The following is a 20,964-nucleotide window of genomic DNA, read 5'->3' as shown; positions in this document are numbered from 1 at the left end:
GTACACGGCAGCCACACGTCCTCCCAGCTGGGCGAGCAGGGGCCGTTTAACGAAGGCAAAGCGTTAACAGGTTAATTACGACAGTGCATGGTTTGGATTTACTCAGCAGGGCAGGAAAGGAATCAAGCCCAGTGTGTTACCCTGTTTCCCCAAAAATAAGACCTACCCTGAAAATAAGCCCTAGTGAGATTTTTCAAGATGCTCAAAATATAAGCCCTACTTCAAAAATAAGCCCTAGTCACGGTTCATTTCAAAAGTCAATTTAAATAGTGTCCAGGCAGCTATACAAGTAAAATTAATTTGCAATAGAATGCAGCAGGACAGATGTGACAGAACCTGATGATGTGACTATATTTCAATAAACTTTGAATTTTTTTGCTCAGGAATAAATGGAAAAATACGACATCCCCTGAAAATGAGCCCTAGCGCGTCTTTTTGAAGCAAAAATTAATATAAGACCCTGTCACATTTTCGGGGAAACGGGGTATTTGGAGGCTTGTGCAGCTCCAGCCTGTGTCTCCAGCCGTGACCCTGGGAGGGTGGTTTGGAGGCTGCGTGTCGTGTCCTGGTCACCGTGTGACCTGTGGAGGTGATGCCACCGCGCAGAGACCTGGGGACGGTGAATCCTGACCCGATGGCCGGAGCTGCGGAGCCGGCGCTGCCCCCGCGGCCTGGTGACACCTGCCCGTGGGTGCTCCGGTCCCCGTAGCACACGGAAATTTGAAGGAAGACATAGAAAATCCCTGTAAAATAGCACCCCTGCCAGCTCCTGGGATACGGGACGTGCCCAGGCTGGAGTCGTTGCAGCGGGTTCCTCGCCGCAGCGCAGAGGAGAACGCGGGGCTCAGGGGGTTCTGCGGGGCTGGGGGAGACGGGGGCACGTGCAGGGGCTGCTGCGGCCCTGGCGTCCCCCCCCGTCCCCTCCTGCAGCGGGAAATCCAAGGCACCAGCAAGCTGAGGAGTGGGGCACAGCGGCGCGGGGCTGACCCTGAGATGATGGGGTGGGGTGGGGTGGGATGATGGGACGGGATGGGGCATCTCTGGGGTGACAATGGGGTGGGATGGGGCAGCCGCTCTGCTCCTTCCAGGACAAGCGGGGGCCCCATTCTGCGCTCCCCCTTCCCTGCCTGTACACAGGAGGGTCCCCCAGCCTGGGGGAGAGGAGCTCAGGGGCATGGCTAAGCAAGCACCGGGGGTCCCCAGGGTACGTGGGGCGGGAGCTGGCACAGTAAGCAGCTGGAGCAGCTCGGAGCAGACGCTGTCCCACCGCCCCGCATCGTTCTGGGCTGGCGCGTTGACGTCCTGTGGTCCCATCTGCATCGGGAGGACGGTCCTGCCCCAGTGCCGGCAGCTGCAGGGCCGGCGCCGGTCACAGCGAGATGTCCGGTGTCACCTGCAGGCTCTGTGCCCCGGCCCGTTTCTTGGCGCTGCCGCGGCTCTTGTCTGCGCGCCGGTACGGGTTGTTCCGCAGGTCTGCAGCGGGCAGAGCGCGGGGGCTGCCTGAGCGCCGGCTGCCCCGGCAAGGGCTGCGACCCACCGGCCACCACCCACCAGTCACCCAGGAGTCACGTCACCCCCATCTTGGGACAAGGACACTCGGAGGAGCCCGACCACCCACCCACAGCGACCTGAGCAGCAGCTACGGACAAGCGCCCTGCAGGACCCCGTCCCTTGGCCGATCCGCCAGGCAGCTGGAGGTGACGATGTCACCCTGAGGGTGACAAAGCTGGGCAGTTTGCCCCTGCGCCCGCTGCCCACGTTACCTACAGAGGACTCTCCTCGTTGAAGCTCACGTCGCAGAAGAGCCGGGACGAGCGCTTGCCCGTCCGGGCAGTGAAAGGAACAGTTTTCAGAGCTGAGCAGAGCGATCCAGAGAGACAGCGAGGAGGAGGAGGAGGAGGAGGAGGAGGAAGCAAGAAGCAGAAGAGGAGGAAGAGCCATGAGACAGCGCAGAGACTGCTCGGCAGCTTCGCCGCGTGGGATGGGGAGGTGCTACAGGTGGGTTTGGACCCCACGATGGGGCTCGGTGGCCCCTCCTGGCTGTGACAGTCCCCACAGCCCCCGCCACGGGGGTCTCCCTGCTGACTCTGCTGCAGGGGGGACACCCGGCCCCTCACCTGAGATAACCTCTCACCTGAAATAACCTCTCACCTGAGATAATATCCTCGATGGCTCCATCTTTTCCCTCATAGATGAGCGGCTCCTTCACCATCTGCCTCTTCTTCAGCTCGGCGATCATGTCCATCTGCTGCCGCTTGGCTTTCTGGGTGGGCAGCTGCGGTCGGGGACAGCGCGGGGTGAACGGAGCAGCCCCCGCTGCCCCCAGAGGAGATGGGGGGCCCTCATCTTCACCCCCCACCCCGTTCTGCCCCTCCAGCACAGGGACACGGGGGCACCGTCACCTCAGGCTGGTCCTCGCTGCCGGGGGGGCTGGATTCTGCCTCTTTGGCCGCAGCTTCTTGTTTCTTCCACAGCTCGATGTCCTGCTCTGCTTGCTTGGGAGAGAGGGGGTGCTGAGCGGGGGGGTCCTGCTGCAGAGCCGCAGCCCCCAGTTTGCCCCACAACCCGGCTCCGGCATCTCGCATCAGCCCTGAGCCCCAGGGTCTCCGTCTCGTGAGCCCCCGTCTCACGTGTGGCTTTTTCTGATGACTCCAAAGTGGGGTCAATCCCCTCCCAACCCCCAGCAACAGGACACCCCCCATCCCCTCCTACCTTGTAGGCTCTGATGAAGCGCATGAACATGGGGAAGAAGGTGGTGGGGGGGCTGGTCTTGGGGTTCTCCCCAAAATACTCCACAGCCGACTCGTACGCCTCCTGCGGGCAGAGACACCCTGACCGGGGGCACTGGGGCTGGGCACCCCCTTCCAGCCTCCCCAGCCCCTCCATGTCCCCCCAGGTCCCAGCTGGAGCCACATCCCCCCCAGAGCATCCCCCACAGCACAGAGGTGTGAGCAAGGGGCACCCCCACGTAGGAACGGGGGGGCCCAACCCCGCTGTGCCCCCAGCGCCCACCTTGGCGGTTTTGCTGTCAGCCTGCAGCTTCTCCATCACCTCGGAGTTGACCTTGAGGAACTCCTTGAGCACGAGGCTGTCGTCCTGCCGCATGAACTCCCTGCGCGTCAGCTCCATGCCCTGCTGCAGGCTGCGCACGTCCTGCAGCACGCCGTCCAGGGACACTGCAGGGATGGGCACAGCGCTGGGGTCAGGACAGGCGCAGACACCCCCCGGCAGGGGCTGCAACCCGCCGTGACCCCCCGGCGCGGTGCCCGCGGCGCTACCTGCGCCCGCCTTGTCGAGGAAGCGCAGCTCGGTGTGGAAGCCGGTCAGCTCGGGGTACTTCTCCGTGATCACTCGCACCAGGTAATGCAGCAGCGTCTGCTTGCGGTCGGTCGACTTCATCTCCAGGAGCTGGGAGAGAGGGGTGTCAGCCCCGGCCCGCGTCCCACCGCCCGCCTCACCCCTGCTCGGGGTGGGATCTGGTGGTTCTCCATCCCCATGGCTGGTTCCTGCATCCCCGCAGCTGGTTCCTCCATCCTTCCATTCCTATAACTGGTTCCTGCATCCCTCCATCCCCATGGCTGGTTCCTCCATCCCTGCAGCTAGTTCCTCCATCACTGCAGCTGGTTCCTCCATCACTCCATCCCCACGGCCGGTTCCTGCATCCCCACGGCCGGTTCCTGCATCCCCATGGCTGGTTCCTCCATCCCCATGGCTGGTTCCTCCATCACTCCATCCCCATGGCTGGTTCCTACATCCCCATGGCTGGTCCTCACATCCCTCCATCCCCACGGCTGGTCCCCGCATCCCTCCATCTTCCCATATCTTGTTCCTCCGTCCCCACGGCTGGTTCCTCCATCCCCACAGCTGGTCCCCACATCCATCCCCATCCCCATCCCCATGGCTAAGCAAGCACCAGGGGTCCCAAGGGCACGTGGGCCGGTCCCTGCATTCCTCCATCCCCCCTTATCTTGTCCCTGCATCCTTCCAGCCCCACGGCTGGCTCTTGTCCATCTCCATCCCTTTAACTCCTCCCCAAGCCTCTCCAAACCCTATAGATGGTCCTTTCATCCCTCCATCCCCACAGCTGCTTCCTGTGTCACTCCATCCCACAGCTGGTTCCTGCATCCCTATAGGTGCTCCCCAAGCCTCTCCAAAACCTATAGATGGTCCCTGCATCCCTCCATCCCCACAGCCAGTCCCTCCATCGCTGAGGCTGGTCCCCAGCAGTGACAATGTCCCCAGCAGTGACAATGTCCCCAGCACTGACAGTGTCCCCACGCCGCCCCTACCGCGTCCAGGCTCTGCAGCCGGAAGCCATAGGCTGCCCCGCGCTTGCTGCTGTTCATGTAGTTCCCGAAGGCCAGGACAATCTGCGGAGACACAAGTGTGGGGACACAACCCGGCACGGATGTGGCACCCGAGGGGGTCACGGTGCCCACACGCACCCCCACAGCACCTCACGTCCCCCAGCTCCTCACCTCCAGGATGTTGCGCAGCTTGCTGGAGGCCTTGAGGGACATGGAGGCGGCGATGATGGCGTTGAGTTGCTGCGGGCGGGAGGAGAAGCGCGTGGGTCGTGCTGCAGGGTGTCACCCCCACCCGCAGCCACCCGTGTCCCCCCAGCACCCACCGGCATGAGCAGCTGGGCCGTGTCGTTGAAGTTGCCCAGGAAGATCATGACGTTCATGCGCTCGGCCAGGCGCGGGATCCTGCTGAAGCGGATCAGGAACTGGTCCTCGTCCGACAGCTCCTCCAGCGGCTGCTGCTCCCGCTCGAACTTCCCGATCAGCGTCCGCTCGTACTCGGTGGGCAGGAACCGCAGCAGCAGCTCCAGAAAGTCGAGGCTCAGGGCTTGCTGGTCGTACCTGGGGTGGTGGGAATCCACAGCCGTCAGACCCTGCGGCAGGTCCCTCGGTCCCCTCTGTCACCCAGGGCTGGTTCCCACCTTCTCTCCATCCCCACGGTTGGTCCCCACATCCCTCCATCTCCCCATATCTTGTCCCTTCATCCCCACGGTTGGTCCCTGCATCCCTCCATCTCCCCATATCTTGTCCCTCCATCCCCATGGTTGGTCCCTGCATCCCTCCATCTCCCCATATCTTGTCCCTTCATCCCCACGGTTGGTCCCTGCATCCCTCCATCTCCCCATATCTTGTCCCTCCATCCCCACGGTTGGTCCCTGCATCCCTCCATCTCCCCATATCTTGTCCCTCCATCCCCACGGTTGGTCCCTGCATCCCTCCATCTCCCCATATCTTGTCCCTCCATCCCCACGGTTGGTCCCCGCATCCTTCCATCTCCCCATATCTTGTCCCTGTATCCCCACAGCTGGTTCCTGCATCCTCATGGTTGGTCCCCACATCCCTCCATCCCCATAGTTGGTCCCCGCATCGCTCCATCCCCATAGTTGGCCCCCGCATCCCTCCATCCCCATAGTTGGTCCCCACATCCCTCCATCCCCACAGTTGGTCCCCACATCCCTCCATCCCCATAGTTGGTCCCCACATCCCTCCATCTCTCCACATCTGGTCCCTGCACCCCTCCATCCCCACATCTGGTGCCATCCCTCCTCCAGCCCCTGCACACCCCCACCCCGTCCTCACCCCCTTGCTTGTGCCCAACCTTGTCCCACCAAGGCGGGGACACTCACGTCTCGATGGCCGTGCAGATGTCCTGGACGCTGCGGCCACCCTTGCGGAGGGTGATGGCCAAGTTCTTGGCTCGGTTGGACTCCATGAGGGTGACCTTGCTGGGAGGCTTCTGCGTGGCCTTCGCCTTGAGGGTGTTGATGTCCAAGCCGGGGCCTTGCGCCTTGGTCTTGAACTGCTCCTCAAAGTCACTCATGTCCAGCTCCTGCGGGGACACAGGGCTGAGGGCACGGCGGGGAGGTGACACAGGACATCTGGGATGAGGGTGGGGCCAGAGGACCAGGACAAAGCGGGGAGGAATGAGAGGATGAGGATGGAGCACGGGGATGAGGTCAAGTTGAAGGGTTGAAGGTGGAGTGAGGTGACAAGGACAGGACAAGGGGACAGGGAGTGGGTAAGGAGGGGATGAGGGGACCAGAGGATGAAGATGAGAAGGAAGCCATGGGCAGCATGTGAGGATGAGGATGGAGCAAGGGGCCAAGGACAGGGTGAGAGCGGAAGGATGACAGATCCCATGTTGCTCCTCTCCGTGTCACCACGGAGCTGCTCCAGCCTCCAGCCCCTCCAGCAGCCCCAGGACACCAGGGTGGTGCAGGGTGGGCACAGGTACCTCAGTGTGGGAACGGTGGGGACTGGGGTACCGTCCCAGCTGAGCACCCTATGCCCAGACCCCCTGGGCCCCCCCGGCCCCCCAGCTCCCCGTGTCCTCACCTGCAGCACCTTCTCGTCGTTGAGCTCGGTGAAGACGGTGCCGTCGATCTGACTGGGCTTCAGGGCCACCCAGTTGAAGACGGGCATGCGGAACTTGGTCTGGATCGGCTTCTTCACCTTCACTGCTGGGGGGTGTGGGGGGGGACACATGTCATGGGGTGGGGAGGGTCCAAAGCCCACCCCAGGGTGCCCCCAGCTGTCCCCTGGGGGATATCACCCCCACCCCTGGGTGACACTCACCTGGACCGCTGGTGGCACCGGGGGCATCCGGCCCGGCTGGGGGCTGCCCCCCCGGGGGTGGGGGTGGTGGAGGGGGGGGGATGGAGCCATCCAGCCCCCCCGGCAGTGGGGGGGGTGGAGGGGGCATTTGGGTGCCCGGGAGTGGGGGGGCTGGGGGGGGGCTGGTGCCGGGGGGTAGGGGGGGTGCGGGGGGCGGGGGGGGGGCAGGGATCAGCCCCCGGCAGCGGGGGAGGGGGCGGAGGGGGGGGCGGGGTGGGTGGGGCAGGTGCTGGTGGGGGAGACGGTGCCAGAGCCACAGCATCTGCAATGGAAAGATGAGGTGGGTGAGGTGGTGGCACCGCAGGACACGGTGACACCGTCACGGTCCCTCTGCCACCCACTGACTGCACGTCCCCGGGCGCATTCCCGCACCCCCCCGCCACCCCCACTCAGTGCCAGCTGTCCCCACTGGGATGGGGACATCACGTGCTGCTGCCGTCCCCCCGTACCCGCGGTACCTGTGCCGGTGCTGGTGGTGACGGTGGCAGTGGCGGTGGTGGCAGTGGCGGTGGTGGTCTCTCCGGTAACCACGGGGGCTGCCGGGGTTTCTATGACGACGGGGACGATTTCGATGGCGACGTCCCCGTCGGGCCCCCGCAGGATCTGCACCAAGCCCTTCTCCTCCAGCTCGGCCAGCCGCCGCTCCAGCGCCCGCTGGTAGCCATCCTGCGGCTGCGGGGCCGGCGGGCTGGGCGGCCGCGGGGGGCTCAGCTGCTCCTGCGGCGGTGACAAACCCCGGCATGTCACCAGCGTCCCCCAGGCACCCTCACCCCCCCTGCAGCACCCATGGGTGCTCACCCGCAGCGCCTCCAGCTCCCGCCGCGCTTGGCTCAGCTGCTTCTCCAGCTCCGCGATCTTGGCCATGGAGTCGTTCTCCGCATCCTGCAGCTTCTCCGTCAACTGCGGGGACGAGGAGCCGTCGCTCAGCCCCATCCCCGTCCCTCCCCCTCGGGGGACTTTGCGTCAGCAGCTCCCACCCACGCGCCCACGTCCCACCTGGGTGACGTTCTCCTCTAGCTCCTCCATGTGCTCCAGCACGGCCGTCTTGGTCTCGGCGTCCTCCAGCATGGCCCCCACGTCAAAGACGTTGTCCAGGTAGGCTTGGATCTGCACCTGCAGCTTGTCGCTCTCGGTGAGACGGAGGCTCTGCCATGGGACAGGTGGTGGCACCGTCACGGGTGGTGGTGGCCCCTCCGGCGCCCCCCAGCCCATGGGTGCAGGTCACCCACCTCCAGGTAGTGGTCTAAGCCCAGGTGGGTGAACTCGTATTGCAGGAAGACGCGGAAGTTCATGTTCTCCACCGAGTGCACCACGATGTTGATGAACTGCATGCAGGCCACCTGCGGGACGGGGACAGGCTCAGCGCGGCCACCGCCATGGCACCTTGGTCCTTGGGGACACGGTGCCTTGGGGACCGTGCTGGGGATCAGTGGCACTCGGGGACATGGTGCCCCTGGGGAATGCATGGTGGTTTCACAGCCCTGGGGACATGGGGACCTGGGGGCTCACTAACACTTAGGGACACCATGCCCTGGGGGCAGACAAGGGGATGGCATGGTGGCTTTGTGGCACTTAGGGACATCATGCCCTGGGGACAGCATGGGGGAGCTCAGTAGCACTTAAGGACACCATGCCCTGGGGATACAGAGACCTGGGGACAGCATGGTGGCTCAGAAACCCTTGGGGACACACAATGGACAGCCCAGTGGCTTGACAGCCCTTGGGATGCAGCACCCTGGGGATGGATCAGTGACTCTTGGGGACAGCACGGTGGCTTGGCAGCCCTTGAGACGTGGTTCCCCTGGGACAGCACGGTGGCTTGGTGTGATGGTTGTCCCCAGCACTGGGGACAGCACCTGCGGGGCTTGGGGACACAGTGGCCTGGGGACAGCAGAGCAGCAGCCCCGCCAGCCACTCACCATGAAGTCGATGTTGGTGTCCTCGTTCCGGAAATACTCCATCAGCTTCTCAAAGCGGTTCTTCTCCCCGCACACCTGGGGTGGGGACAGCGGGCTGAGGACACAGCCAGGGTGACACCCAGGAGGGTGGCAGGACAGGAGGCACCAGCCGTGACACCGTCCCAGCCTTGCTGGGTGCTGCCTAGTGCCTGGTCCTCCTGGGACATGGCCCTGAGGACACGCACTGGCATGGGGACATCAAGCCCAGCGGCTGAAGCATCCCTGAGTCACTGGATGGGCATTGTCGCGGTGAAAGATTTCCCAGTGACACAGGGAAACTGAGGCACGGAGCCAACCAGAGCACAGGTGTCAGTGTGGGGCCCATGTGTCCCTGCTGGGGACTCACCTCCTTGAAGTTGTCGAAGGCGGCCAGGATGATGTCGTGGCCACCTCGGACCAGGCAGACGGCCGCCAGCAGCTCCAGCACCAGCGCCTTGGTCCTGCAGAGACACGGGGTGCCAGGGGATCGGGGCCGTGAGACAGACAAGGGGACAGGGGGGCGGGTGACAGGGGACAGGTCCTACCTGGCGTTCTTGTTGTTGAGGCTCAGGGTGATCTCGTTGACGCAGGCTGGGTGGTTCATCACCAGGCTGAAGCCAGACTTGGGGGCGAAAAGGAGCGTTAATGGGTCACACATCCTCCTGTCCCCACCTAGGGATGCTCCAGGACCTTGGGACATCCCCATGCCACGTCCCAACCCAGAGATCCTCTGGGACTTTGGGACATCCCGGTGCCACATCCCAACCCAGGGATCCTCTGGGACTTTGGGACATCCCGGTGCCACATCCCAACCCAGGGATCCTCTGGGACTTTGGGACATCCCGGTGCCACGTCCCAACCCAGGGATCCTCTGGGACTTTGGGACATCCCGGTGCCACGTCCCAACCCAGGGATCCTCTGGGACTTTGGGACATCCCTGTGCCACGTCCCAACCCAGGGATCCTCTGGGACTTTGGGACATCCCTGTGCCACATCCCCACCTGGGGATGCTCCAGGACTTTGGGCCATCCCCGTGTCACGTCCCCACCAGCCATGAGCTTGAGTGAGGACACCTCAAAACGAGGAGCAGGACAACAGGTCCCACCCCAATCTCTGACCCCGGCACCAGCGCCGCAGGGGCTGGAGGCTTTTGGGGAGCCCCAGGCAGGTCCCCGAGGCCACTGTCCCCCCCACCTGGTAGTTCATGATGGCGCGGAGGCACATGATGCAGAGGTGGACGTCGTCTTTCTGGCTGACCAGGCGGGAGCTCCTCAGCGCCTTCCTGCTGTGCGAGGGGTTCAGCCTGGGGGGCGAGAGGGCGGCTGAGGGGGGGCCGGGGAGCGGCCGGGGGGCGCAGCGCAAGCGGGGAGGGGGCAGCGCATGGGCAGGTGGCAGCGGGGGGACACCAGGGGACTCGGGCGGTTACATCCCCACGGGAGACACCCCCTTGTCTGTGAGCCCTCGGGATGGGGGGTGACGGGGTGGGATGGCGGTGGGTGCCCCTCGTGCGCACGGGTGGTCTCGGAGGCTCACCGGGGCGGGCAGGAGCTGCCGGGTGACCGGGGGCTATTGTCCCCATCGCTGCAGGGGACACCGGGGTGGACGTGGCGGAGGAGGGTGTGGAGGTGCCGGTTCGAGAGGCAGCAGCTGGAGCCTGCGGGACAGGAGGGAGAAACGGGGCTCCCGCGTGGCCTCCGGGACACCCGGCCTTGGGGACAAGGGCTGGGACCCCCCCCGCGGGTGCCACGTCACTCCTGACCTGTCCCTGGGGCTTTAGGGGACACCCCGGCTCCTCCGGAGCTGCTGGCAGGCGACAAGGGACCCCCGCGGTCCCTGGGGTGCCACATTACGGCTCCCAGGGTGACCGTGCTGGGGTGTCCCCAGGGACCCCCCCTGCCCACCGGGATGCCCTGCAGATGCTGTCCCCAATGCTGGGGACAACCGGGTCCCACCGGGGCGTCCCTGTCACGCCAGCGCCCCGTCACCTACCGTCAGCATGTCCCCGGCAGCGTGCAAGAGAAGAGCGGGGTTAGAGGGGACAGCGGGGACAAGCAGGAGCCACCGGCCACCAGGGCCAGCTGGGGGGCACAGGCCTGTTCGTCCACCCCAGTTTTAAACCCGGGGGGTGCAATTTTCTCCCTCAAAATCTCAAGCATCTCCAATTTGTGATATTGACGGGTTACACCCACAGCGGTGGTGGCACTGGGGGGACACAGGTCCAGCCCAGCTCCCTGCAGGTTTGTCCCCTGCACACACACGGGGACATGGCTTTGTCCCCCCCCAAAACCAGCGCTGGGGACCCGTTTTTAGGAGCAGGCCTGCGTCTCCCCGCCGACCCCCTCCGAGCGCGGCTGGGGGTGCAGCGAGGCGGGGAGCGGGGCTGGGGACGGCGCGGGGACAGGAGGGGACAGGCGCGGGCGTTACCTGACGGTGAGGTGCCGCACTTTGGAGGAGAGCAGGGGGGGCGACGAGGAGCTGCCCTTGCTCAGGTCCTCCAGCGAGCGCTCCAGGCCCTTGCCCTTGTCGGAGCCGGGGCTGCCGTTCTCAGCGCTCTCCATGTCGTACCTGGTGGCCCGTGGGGACACGGGGAATGGTGAGATGTGGCACCCCAATGGTGACAGGCACCAAGGGGTGGGGACGTGGGCATGGAGGTCTTGGGGACACTCTGCTCCACCCCAGCCATGGAGCATCCTGAGCTCCAGAACTGTCACCCGGGGACCCCCCCAGCCCCTTTGAGCCCCAGAGAAGGTTGACCCCGGCCCTGGGGACAAAGGGGGACACGGTGGGGACATACGCGACAGAGCACTGGGCAAAGGCGAGATACTCCACCAGCACGTCCAGCCCCTTGTTCTCCTCGTTGAGGAACTCCTGGACCCAGCTGGGGGGGACAGGGGGTTAGTGGCTCCGCAGCCCATTCATCCTCATCATCCTCATCCTCCTCCTCATCCTCCTTGTCCTCCTCCTCTTCTTCACCATCCTCATCCTCCTCACCCTCCTCATCCTCCCTTCCCCCCACCCAGCAGAGCCACCCCTTGCCAGAGGTCCCCAGCAAGGGTGGGACACACTGAGGACACGAGGTGGCACTGTGAGCTGCCACCTCTTCAAGGCAGGTGAGTGACATGGTGACCCCGGCTCCTGATGCCCAGGGGACACAGCCAGCGGGGTCTGCTGCCACCACTGTCACCACGACAGGACAGCCCAGCCCTGGGTGATGGGACCATGGGCACCCATGTCTCAGCACCCACCACACCATGATGACCCGGGGGGACCAGGGTGGCACCCACCTGGCAAAGCCAAACTGGGGGTGCCACAGCACCCACGACACAGCCCCAGCATCCCCGCTGCCCCTCAGAGCCCCCCAGAAGGGCAGGATGAGGCCACCAGCCTGCACATCCCGCTGTCACCCCCACAGCCAGAAGCCACCATCACACCTGTCCCTGTCCAGCGATGCCGGGGACAGCAGCAGCGGCTGCGTGACACTGAGGACATCCTGGTCCTTACCCGATGTAGTTGGTCCTCAAGGAAATCTCCAGCTCCCGGAGCACCTGCGTCGACTCCTGCACTCGCCTCTTGAACTAGGGGACAGGGACAGCCATTGGCATTGTCCCCACACCCAACCCAGGTGAGGACAAGGGTCACAGGGGGACACCCACCTTCCTGCTGACGCCGCCCGTGTCCAAGCAGCTCTTCAGCTTCTGGATGTAGGCAGACGGGGGGTTTTTCACCTGGAAACGCTCCTACGAGTCCCAGAGAGAGGTTGAAATGAGGCCACCCCCCCGCGGCACAGGGACACGCCACCGTCCCCACGGCAGCCACAGTGTCCCTGTCCCTGTCCCCCACTGCATCAATGTTTAATCAGGTTAATAAGGCGCTGTCTCGCTAACGGAGATGGATGTCGGCGCTCGGCACATGCCGCGTTGACACTCGCACTGCACGTGGCACTTGGGGACAGGGATGGCACTGGGGACCCCGTGACAGCCGGACCTCACCTGGTCACAGATGAGCTCCCACTTCTTCTCGTTGTCATACTGGTTGAGCAGCTTCATCTTGTCTGGGGGCAGGTTCATAGAGTTCTGTGGGGTGATGGGGGTCAGGGCTGGAGGTCACCCCCAAAAAAGCACCCCCCGGGGCTGCAGCACCCGCTGCTCACCTATCACTGGTGTCCCTGCTCAGCAGTGGGACGATGGGGACACCAGTGATGGGATGGGGACACTGAAGGGATGGTGAGGATACTGGTGAGCTGATGGGAACATCAGTGAGTGGGAGGATGGGGACAATGATTGGTGACCGCATCAGTGGGAGGATGGGGACACCAGTGAGGGGATGGGGACACCAGTGAGGGGATGGGGACACTGGTAGGATGATGGGAACACCAGTGGGACAATGGGGATGTCAGTGGGAGGGTAGCGACACTGGTAGGACAATGGGGACAACAAAGGCATGATGGGGATACCAGTGCGAGGATGGGGAAACCACCGGGATGATGAGGACACTGGTGGGACAATGGGGGCATGGGTGGGAGGACAGGGACACTGGTAGAATGATGGGGACAGCAAAGGGATGATAGGGACACCAGTGGGAGGACGGGGCCACCACCATTCCTGGGACATTACCATCCCACCAGCCATGGACCCATCATGATGTCCCCACCTGGGGGTCCCCAAGGCAGGGGGGACAGGAGGAAAAACTGGACCTGCCCACCCACGTCATGAGTGCACAAAGCTCCCGGCAGAGCCACTTGGGGTGAGGGACGGGGACACGGGGGGTGACACGGCTGAGGAACCATCAGCCTGGGCCCTGCTCGAGGTGACGGTCACCTCCATGTCCCCCCACAGCGGGCACACAACTGCTTGGTGAAATCTATGTTCCTCTAGAGCCACGATGGCAGGGCCTGGGGTGTCACCGCGTCCCTCTGTGCCACCGTTGCACAACCCCAGCCCCCCCGGCCGCCCCGGCAGGACATGACGTGGTTTCCGCTCCCCGAACGGAACGAGGCGGCTGCCGAAACCGCTCCGGGGGGGCCTGGGTGCAGCTCCTGCCTCGGGGACACGTTGGGACCCCAAGGGACACCACAGGGTGACCAATAGAGACTTTAACAGTGCACCCACCATGGCCTGGGTGACACTGGGAGCTCAGCTCGGGCCACGGGCAATTTAATTGCCTAAAAGACCCATATTTTTGTGATCTGGTCACTGGGGGAGCAGCAGGAGCAGGGGCAGCTCTTGCATGGAGAGCCCGGGCGGGTTGGTATGTGGAGGTGACACACAGCCCCACGTCACCCTTAACCCCCAGTTTTGGGGTTCCCCAATGCTGAGGATGGGGATGTGGGGTGCGTGTAGCCCCGGGACACCCACATCCTCGGGGAAAAGCCATCTCGCAGGGGTCGGTTGCCCACAGAGGAGCAGGTCTGGGAGGAGAGGTGACACAGTGATGGGCGGGAGAGGAAACCTCGCTGCCACCAAGGACCTGCCGAGTGGCTTTCGCAAGAACCCAAAGCCTGGGGACACGGGCGGAGAGGAGCCAGCGCAGGGCTGGGTTTGGCCAGGGCACGGGGAGCTGGGCAGGGAGGGGGACATCAGGCTGTGGGGTCAGAAATGGCCTCGTTGCGAAGCCACCGGGGCTGCACCGGAGCTGCCGGGTTGGTCCCGGGATGAACAAGGTGGCAGCAACCTCTGGATGTCCCCTTTGCTGGGGAGCTCTGTCCTCATGGTCACCCTTGGGGTGGATGAGACGCTCCAGGAGGGTCAGAGCAAGGGACAGGGCTGTGGCGAGAGGGACCACGCACCCTAACACCCCACCCAGGGCTCTGGTAGCACCCGTGACACCTTCCATGGGACACCCTGCTGGGTGTCCTCAGCAGAGAGGGGACAGTGGCACCTGTGACATGGACCATCCCTTCCAATGACCATGTGTGCGACCTGAACCAAGTGTCACCAGTGGGACACGACCTCCCATGGGCTCCCTGCCACCGGGATGCAGGGGACAGTGGGATGTCCCTATGGAGGTGGCTCTGCCACCGACCATGGTCCCCCGCTTGCAGCGGGGGGCGGGTGGCAGGATGTGGCAGGGGTTTGGGTACAAACTGGGTGGCGGCCGCGTCCCAACGCAGCTCCAGGCGGGCACGTGGTGCCGGGGGGAGGAAGTGGCTCCGCTGTGGGCTCCGGCATCACCCACCAGCGCCAAGAAACCGGTTCTGGTTTCCTGCTGGGGAGGGGGGAACCGGGGCTGTCGGAGGTGTGGGGCAGGGTGGGTGATGTGGGGCAGAGCGGGTGACATGGGGCAGGGCGGGTGGTGTGGGGCAGGGTGGGCGGTGTGGGGCAGGGTGGGTGACATGGGGCAGGGCGGGTGACATGGGGCAGGGTGTGCGGTGTGGGGCAGGGTGTGCGGTGTGGGGCAGGGCGGGGCAGCAGCTGAGCACCCCAGAGGTGTCAGAGAAAGACTTGGTCTTCCTCTTCCTTGGGGGACAAGGCTGGAGGGGACACAGGGACTTGTCCCCAGCAGCCACATCCCACCCCCTGTCACCCAGTACCCTCCAGCCAGCACCCAGCACCCCATCCCACCCCAGCGTGGGGATTCGTCACCCTTCCCCTCCTCCCAGCAGCATCACAGCCCACCACGTTACCAAACAGATGCCACCAAATGTCCCCCACCAACCCTCCTGGGACACGAGGTGACATGGAGCCCCTGGTGCCAGTGCAGCCCTCCCCAACAGGCTGGGACCCCCCATCTCAGGATGGGTTTGCTGCGGGGTTGAGCTGGGCTTAACCCAACACCTAAAACTAAGACTAAGGGGGAGGCAAAGCAGCACTGACATCTTTTCCGGTATGAAAAGACCTTTTGATATGGCAGCACCCGCAGAGCCGGGGCTGCCGATGGGGGGAGGGAGAGACGGACTATTTTGGGTGTCAGACACCTTCGCTTTGTTCCGCACGCGAGCGGGCAGGGCCGAGGGAGCCCAGCTCTGCACCAAACCCCAGCGCAAACAGAAATACATGCGAAGCATCCGTTACGGAAGTGTTTGCTCTGCAGAACAGCGCCGGGCCGAGTGAGAACCGGGCTGAGCGCGGGGAAAAGCGTTTCTGGGCCAGGCGGGGGCTGCGCAGCCACGCAGTGGGGATGGAAAACCTCAATGGCACGTGGCCCGGGACAGTATCCCAGTGTCCCAGTGCCAATGTTGGGTACCAGTCCTGCCCGCCGCAGGGAGCAGCCCCAAGATGGGGGTTTAGGGGCTTTCACTGCCTGCGGGAAGGACCAGTGTCACCAGGGCCACCTCACTCTGGGATGCTCTGTCCCGCCTGGCCACGAAGCGTGATTACCCAGCTGAGAGGGTCTGGGGCTTGCCCTGCCCCACAGCACCAGCTGTCCCATGGCGTCCCCTCCAGTGACCCCAACTGTCAATGGATCCATCCTCCTGACTCTTCCCAAGGCACCCAGCAGGATCGGGCCCACCGCAGGACGCTGGGCTGGGTGACCAGCTCATCCCACTGAGGAGTCCCAGGATGGGGCCAGGTCCCAAACGCACCGTGTGCCAGGCAGGGACAAGCCAGTGCAAGAGCACCCATGTCCCCACAACGGCCGGATCCTGCTGTGAGGGTGACAAGGAGCGTGCTGGAGGACACGCGGCCACCACCGTCTGCTGCTCCAGGCTCGACTTTAAGAATAAGCAGAAGCTGCTCTGGGCACAAGCCTGATCCGGCCACCGCGCTGCGTCCCCAAAGGCTGCTGGCCCAGCCTACGCCCACGCATGGGGGGATCCCAGTGCTGGGGTGTCCTCTGAGCCAGCCAGGGGCAGATCTGGGCCCCCGGGGGTTCCCTGCACCAGGACACCCTCCTGATCCAGCCAGGGCCTGATCCGGCCATGTCCGGTAGCTCTCGGCTCACAGGTCACTCCCCTTCTTATCCAGAGCACGTGTCCCCTGTGGGGACACCCCACTGCAGCCCCCACGGGACCAGCCTGGGGACAGACTCAGCATCGGTTTTCTTTCCTGGCTGAGCTGAGGCCTGGGGCTCACTGGTGACCAGTTCCACCACCAGAGCCAACAGCACATCTGCAAACATCTGCAAACATCTGCAGCAATGACCTTTGCCGTGCTCGCCTCCAGGTCCCAGGAGAAGCGGCAGCAAAGCCCCCACCAGCAAAACCTCCTGGCTGGACCAGCCCCCATCCCCACCAGCCACTGTCCCCGAGGATCCAGCTGAAACCTCCCGGGTATTTTCGGCTTCAACTCCACCACATCCTCAACTCATAAGTTCATTTATATATCCTTGATTGGATGTGCAAAGGGGGGGAAATCCCGAGCAGCAGCATCCGAGCATCCCCATCCCAGCAGCAAAGGTGCTCTCCTTCCTCCACTCCATCCCAAAAAGCCACCTCGGTACATCCCAAACCACTTGGCACAGGGACAACCCTCCCGTCGCTCTGCCAAAGCGGCATCTGCCACAGTGCCCTAGCTGGGACGGAGCCAACTTCGGGGGAATAAAATGAAATTCCCCATTTCTTGGCACGTGGTGGGTCTATCCATCCCCTTCCCGGTGGCAGTTCGGATCCCCTGGGTTCCACTGTTGGCTTTTCTGCCCCACCAGCTCTCCCAGTTTGGGATGTCCAGCCCAACACTGGTCTGTACCGCTGTGCTCCCCCAGCATCACCGCGATGGTGGCAACGTGTCGGACACACCAGCGGGAGATTCCCCACCCATCACCTCCCGCTCCACCACTGATCTCACAAGCTCAGGAGGTAGAAACACTGAATCCTGAGTCAAGGAACATGGTTGGGATGGGTGTCCCCATCCCCTTGGGGGTCCCGCTGCCCCCTCAGCCGTGAGAAGGGGGAAGGGAACCTGCGAAAGGAGGAAGCGAGATTGGGACAGCCGGTTTCACAAGACACCCTGTTCCCCTCTGGCCAAAACCCACCCACTGGGTCCCCCGGCTCCTGGGACAGCGCTGTCCCTCGGGACGGAGGCGCTCCGGGTGACACTGAGGGTCTGGAGCATCACTTTGCCCTTTTCTCATCATTTTGGGGCTTATGATTTCCAACGTGCCGCCACCCAGTTTTAGGCGGAAAGCGCCGTTTCCTGAGGCCTCGCGGCGACAGCGGAAGCACCCCGAGGTCCCCGGCCACCCGTCCCCTCCTGCCACCGCCGCTGCAGCGCCGGGAGCCCTCACAGGCGCCGCCAACCCGCTCAGCCTCCCGTTTTGGTGTGGGACACTCGTCACCGGGAGGGCGTCCCACGCCAAAACACCCTCCTTGGGGATTTCGGGGTCCCATGTGGGTCCCCACCTTGCAGAGCCCTTTGCCACCATCCCTCTGAGCAGGTGCTGCTGGTGGCAGAGAAGTGGCAGCAGCTGCACAGTTTGTCCCCAAATAATCCTACAAACACCACAAAAGAGCTTCCAAATAATTTGCGCTGGGGGGGCGGCGGGTCCCACCGAGCAGATCCCGGGAGTGCTTGCCCAGCACGGGGTCAGCAACCAGATTCCATCCCCCAAAAGGGGGAATCAAGAGATTTAAGCAGCACATTTTTTGCACACACACACACTCCCCCTCCCCGCCATGGAGCATCTTTTGGGGAGGGCCCGGCTATGGGATGGAGCACACAGCGGCTGCCGCGGTGGGACCGCGGTTGACAAGGTCACGGCCGTCCAGCCCCGCTCAAGGACGGCGCGAGCGAGCGGGAGCCGATCTCCCGCAGCTCGGAGCGTTCCGGGAACGCGGCTCCGGCATCGCTCACCCGCACCGGGGAGATGCCGCCGGTTTTCCCCAGAGAGGAGGAGGAGGAGGAAGAGGTGAAGCAGAGCTTGGCCATCCGCAGCACCGGCTGCCTGCGGCACGCTGCCGTCCCCGGGCCCTGCTGCTGTCCCCGCCATGGTGAAGCATCCCCGGGAACCGGGGTCACCCCAATAGTTTGGGGCTGGATTCCCACCCCACACACACATACCCTGGGAGCAGTGGGGAGAGGTGTGGGGCATCCCATGGGGAAGGGTTGAGGATCCCCGGCAGTAACGGGGTGGGAGGGGACAATTTCTTATTAGTAATGAAGATAATTAAATAATAATAAATTATCATTAAATAATAAAAATTAAATAATAAAAAATAAATAATAAAAAGCATAATTAAATAAAAAAGATAATGTCATGATACACTATAGTCATGAATGAAATCATAATAAAAAAAAATCTACTAATGATGATAATGATGACCATAAAAATCCTGGGCGGGATTTCAGGGCTACCCCCCCCCAAGCCGGGGTGTCCCCTCCCATACCCCCTGACCACCACCCCCCCGCCCCACACACACACTCACCAGGACCTGCCCGAATCTCTCCTCCAGCTCGGCAGCCGCGGGCATGGGCTGCCGGGGGGGCTGCGGGGCGGCGGCGGCGCTGGGGGGGGGCACGGGCGGCCGGGGGTCGCGGCCGTCCCGCCCCGCAGCGCCCCCGTCCAAGCCCCCGGCCGCGTTGCCCATGGCGGGGCTGCGGGAGCGCCTGGCTCGGGGCTCGCGTTATTCCTCCTTCCCCCCCCGCTCCTCTCCGTTCTCCGCTGCTGCTCTTCGGCGTTTGCAACTTCTCCGGGGCGTTATTGTGCTGTTAACGCCTCCCCCCGCCCGCCCCCCCCCGCCCCACGGGCCGGGCTCCGCCGCCCCGACCCGCAGCACAGGGGCGGCCCCGGCACCTGCCGCCCCCACCCGCCCGCGGGGAGGGGAGACGGCGCAGCTGCCTGCGGTTTAGTGCATTAGTTTATCATATTGTATTCTATTGTATTTATTGTATTGTATTGCGTTACATTTTAATATTTTTTTTATTTTATGTTTTTATTTTTAAATATTTTTTTTACTTTCTTTTTTATTTTTTTTAATTTTTAGTTTATTTTTATTTAGTTGGTTTTAGTTTATCATTTTTAACCTACTTTCATTTTATTTATGTGCCTCTTTAAATTTTTTATTGCATTTTTAAATGTATTATTTTAGTTCATTATTTAACTCTATTTATTTTCCTTTTTTATTTTTGTTTTGCTATTTCATTTCACTTTAATTTCACCTTATTCATTTTCCTTTTTATTTACTTTCATTTTTTACATATACATATTTTACATTATTAAGTGCTATTTATTTTACTTTTTTCCTTCATTTTTATTCTTTTTAATATCTATTTTACACCATTTTAAAATTCTACTTGTTTTTTTAATTTACATTCATTATCATCATTATTTATTCATACATTTTCCATTTTAAAAAATCCTATTTATTGTACCTTATTTTAAGGGGCAGACAAGAGCCGCGGCTGCTGTGGGTGGGTAGTGACGTCCCCACCAGGAGGGACAGACCCCGATGTCCCAGGACGCTCCCGCTTTGCCACCAGGTCTGGAAGAACCCAGGGAGCAGAACCACCTCACCCAAGGGTGCCCTGGGCAGGGGACACGAGGGGACAGGGACACATGGGGCCGGAGCCGGCACTGGTGGCTCTCCCAGGGGACCCACGGTACACAGCACCCAGTGTCACCCCACGGACACACAGCTCCTGCCCGCACAGAACAAGGATACATCTCCCCATTGCGCCAGCGGCAATAACCACAGCACCGAGTCCCTACCAGGACGGGAAGCGCATTATTCTGCCGAGATTTCATGAAATTTAGTGAGATTCGATGGAATTTATTAAAATTCGGCGAGATTCGCTGAGATTTGCCGACATTTACCGAGACTTGCCAAGATTTAAGATCCAAGGAGAGATCTGCTGGGGGATGGGGGGAGGATGGATCCAGGTGGGTCCTGGGACTCCTCAGGATCTATCGTGGTCTGGAAGCCCCTGCACAGCCATGGGGTCAGACACCAGCGTTACCGTCCATCCGGCTCTCGTGGCATCTCCTATTTGGCAAGAACCCGCTGTGGTGTTGGGACATGGCGCTCAGCACCGCAGGGACCAGGTGAACATGCTGGACCTGTTTGGCCAACCCCTCCCACCCTCTGCAAACCCCAAACCTCAGTCAGGGGACGAGTGACACAAGCAGGCAGATGCCACCGGTCCCCCAGCTGCCCTGGGCGTGATGATGCCGCATCCTCCCCATCATCTCCGGGGCTTTGGGAGGTTGGGGAGGAGCTGCGGGCGGCCCAGCAGCACGGCAATTGGGGTCACCCACATTTGGGTTTGTTCTGATTTTCCAAAGCTCAATTTTCAACTTGAAATCTCTTTGTTTCATTAAATATTTCAGCATCTCGTTAAATGTTTTGCGTTTATTTCCCTGAGCCTGGTTGTTAAGGGCAGGCAGTGTCACCCTCCGCAGGGATGGGGATGGCCATCCTGATGTAGTCAGGTGTGCCCGGGGTGGCAGATGTCACCAGGACCACATTTGAGGACCAGGGCTTTCTCCCAGGGCTGTCCTACACCAGGTATGGGCTC

General features: G+C 62.4%; 1 protein-coding gene across 1 annotated transcript; it reads right to left on the bottom strand.

Annotated features, from left to right (window-relative positions):
- Positions 1-932: 932 nt before the first annotated feature.
- FMNL1 (formin like 1) lies at positions 933-19,984 on the bottom strand. Its single transcript, XM_080359618.1, is given in 28 exon segments — positions 933-1,473; positions 2,152-2,275; positions 2,403-2,495; positions 2,713-2,814; positions 3,013-3,176; positions 3,279-3,408; positions 4,290-4,370; positions 4,479-4,547; positions 4,631-4,865; positions 5,651-5,853; positions 6,360-6,481; positions 6,600-6,807; positions 6,809-6,867; positions 7,097-7,355; positions 7,437-7,538; positions 7,635-7,784; positions 7,868-7,978; positions 8,558-8,632; positions 8,943-9,036; positions 9,121-9,197; positions 9,770-9,878; positions 10,109-10,222; positions 11,000-11,140; positions 11,370-11,453; positions 12,077-12,150; positions 12,229-12,312; positions 12,565-12,648; positions 18,876-19,984. Coding segments are annotated over 28 exon segments (3,414 nt in total). The 5' UTR covers positions 19,038-19,984; the 3' UTR covers positions 933-1,369.
- Between the last annotated feature and the right edge of the window lie 980 nt (positions 19,985-20,964).

This window comes from Nesoenas mayeri (genome assembly GCF_963082525.1).
Source record: "Nesoenas mayeri genome assembly, chromosome: 26".
NCBI lineage: Eukaryota > Metazoa > Chordata > Aves > Columbiformes > Columbidae > Nesoenas > Nesoenas mayeri.
This window is presented reverse-complemented; position numbering and strand designations above follow the sequence as displayed.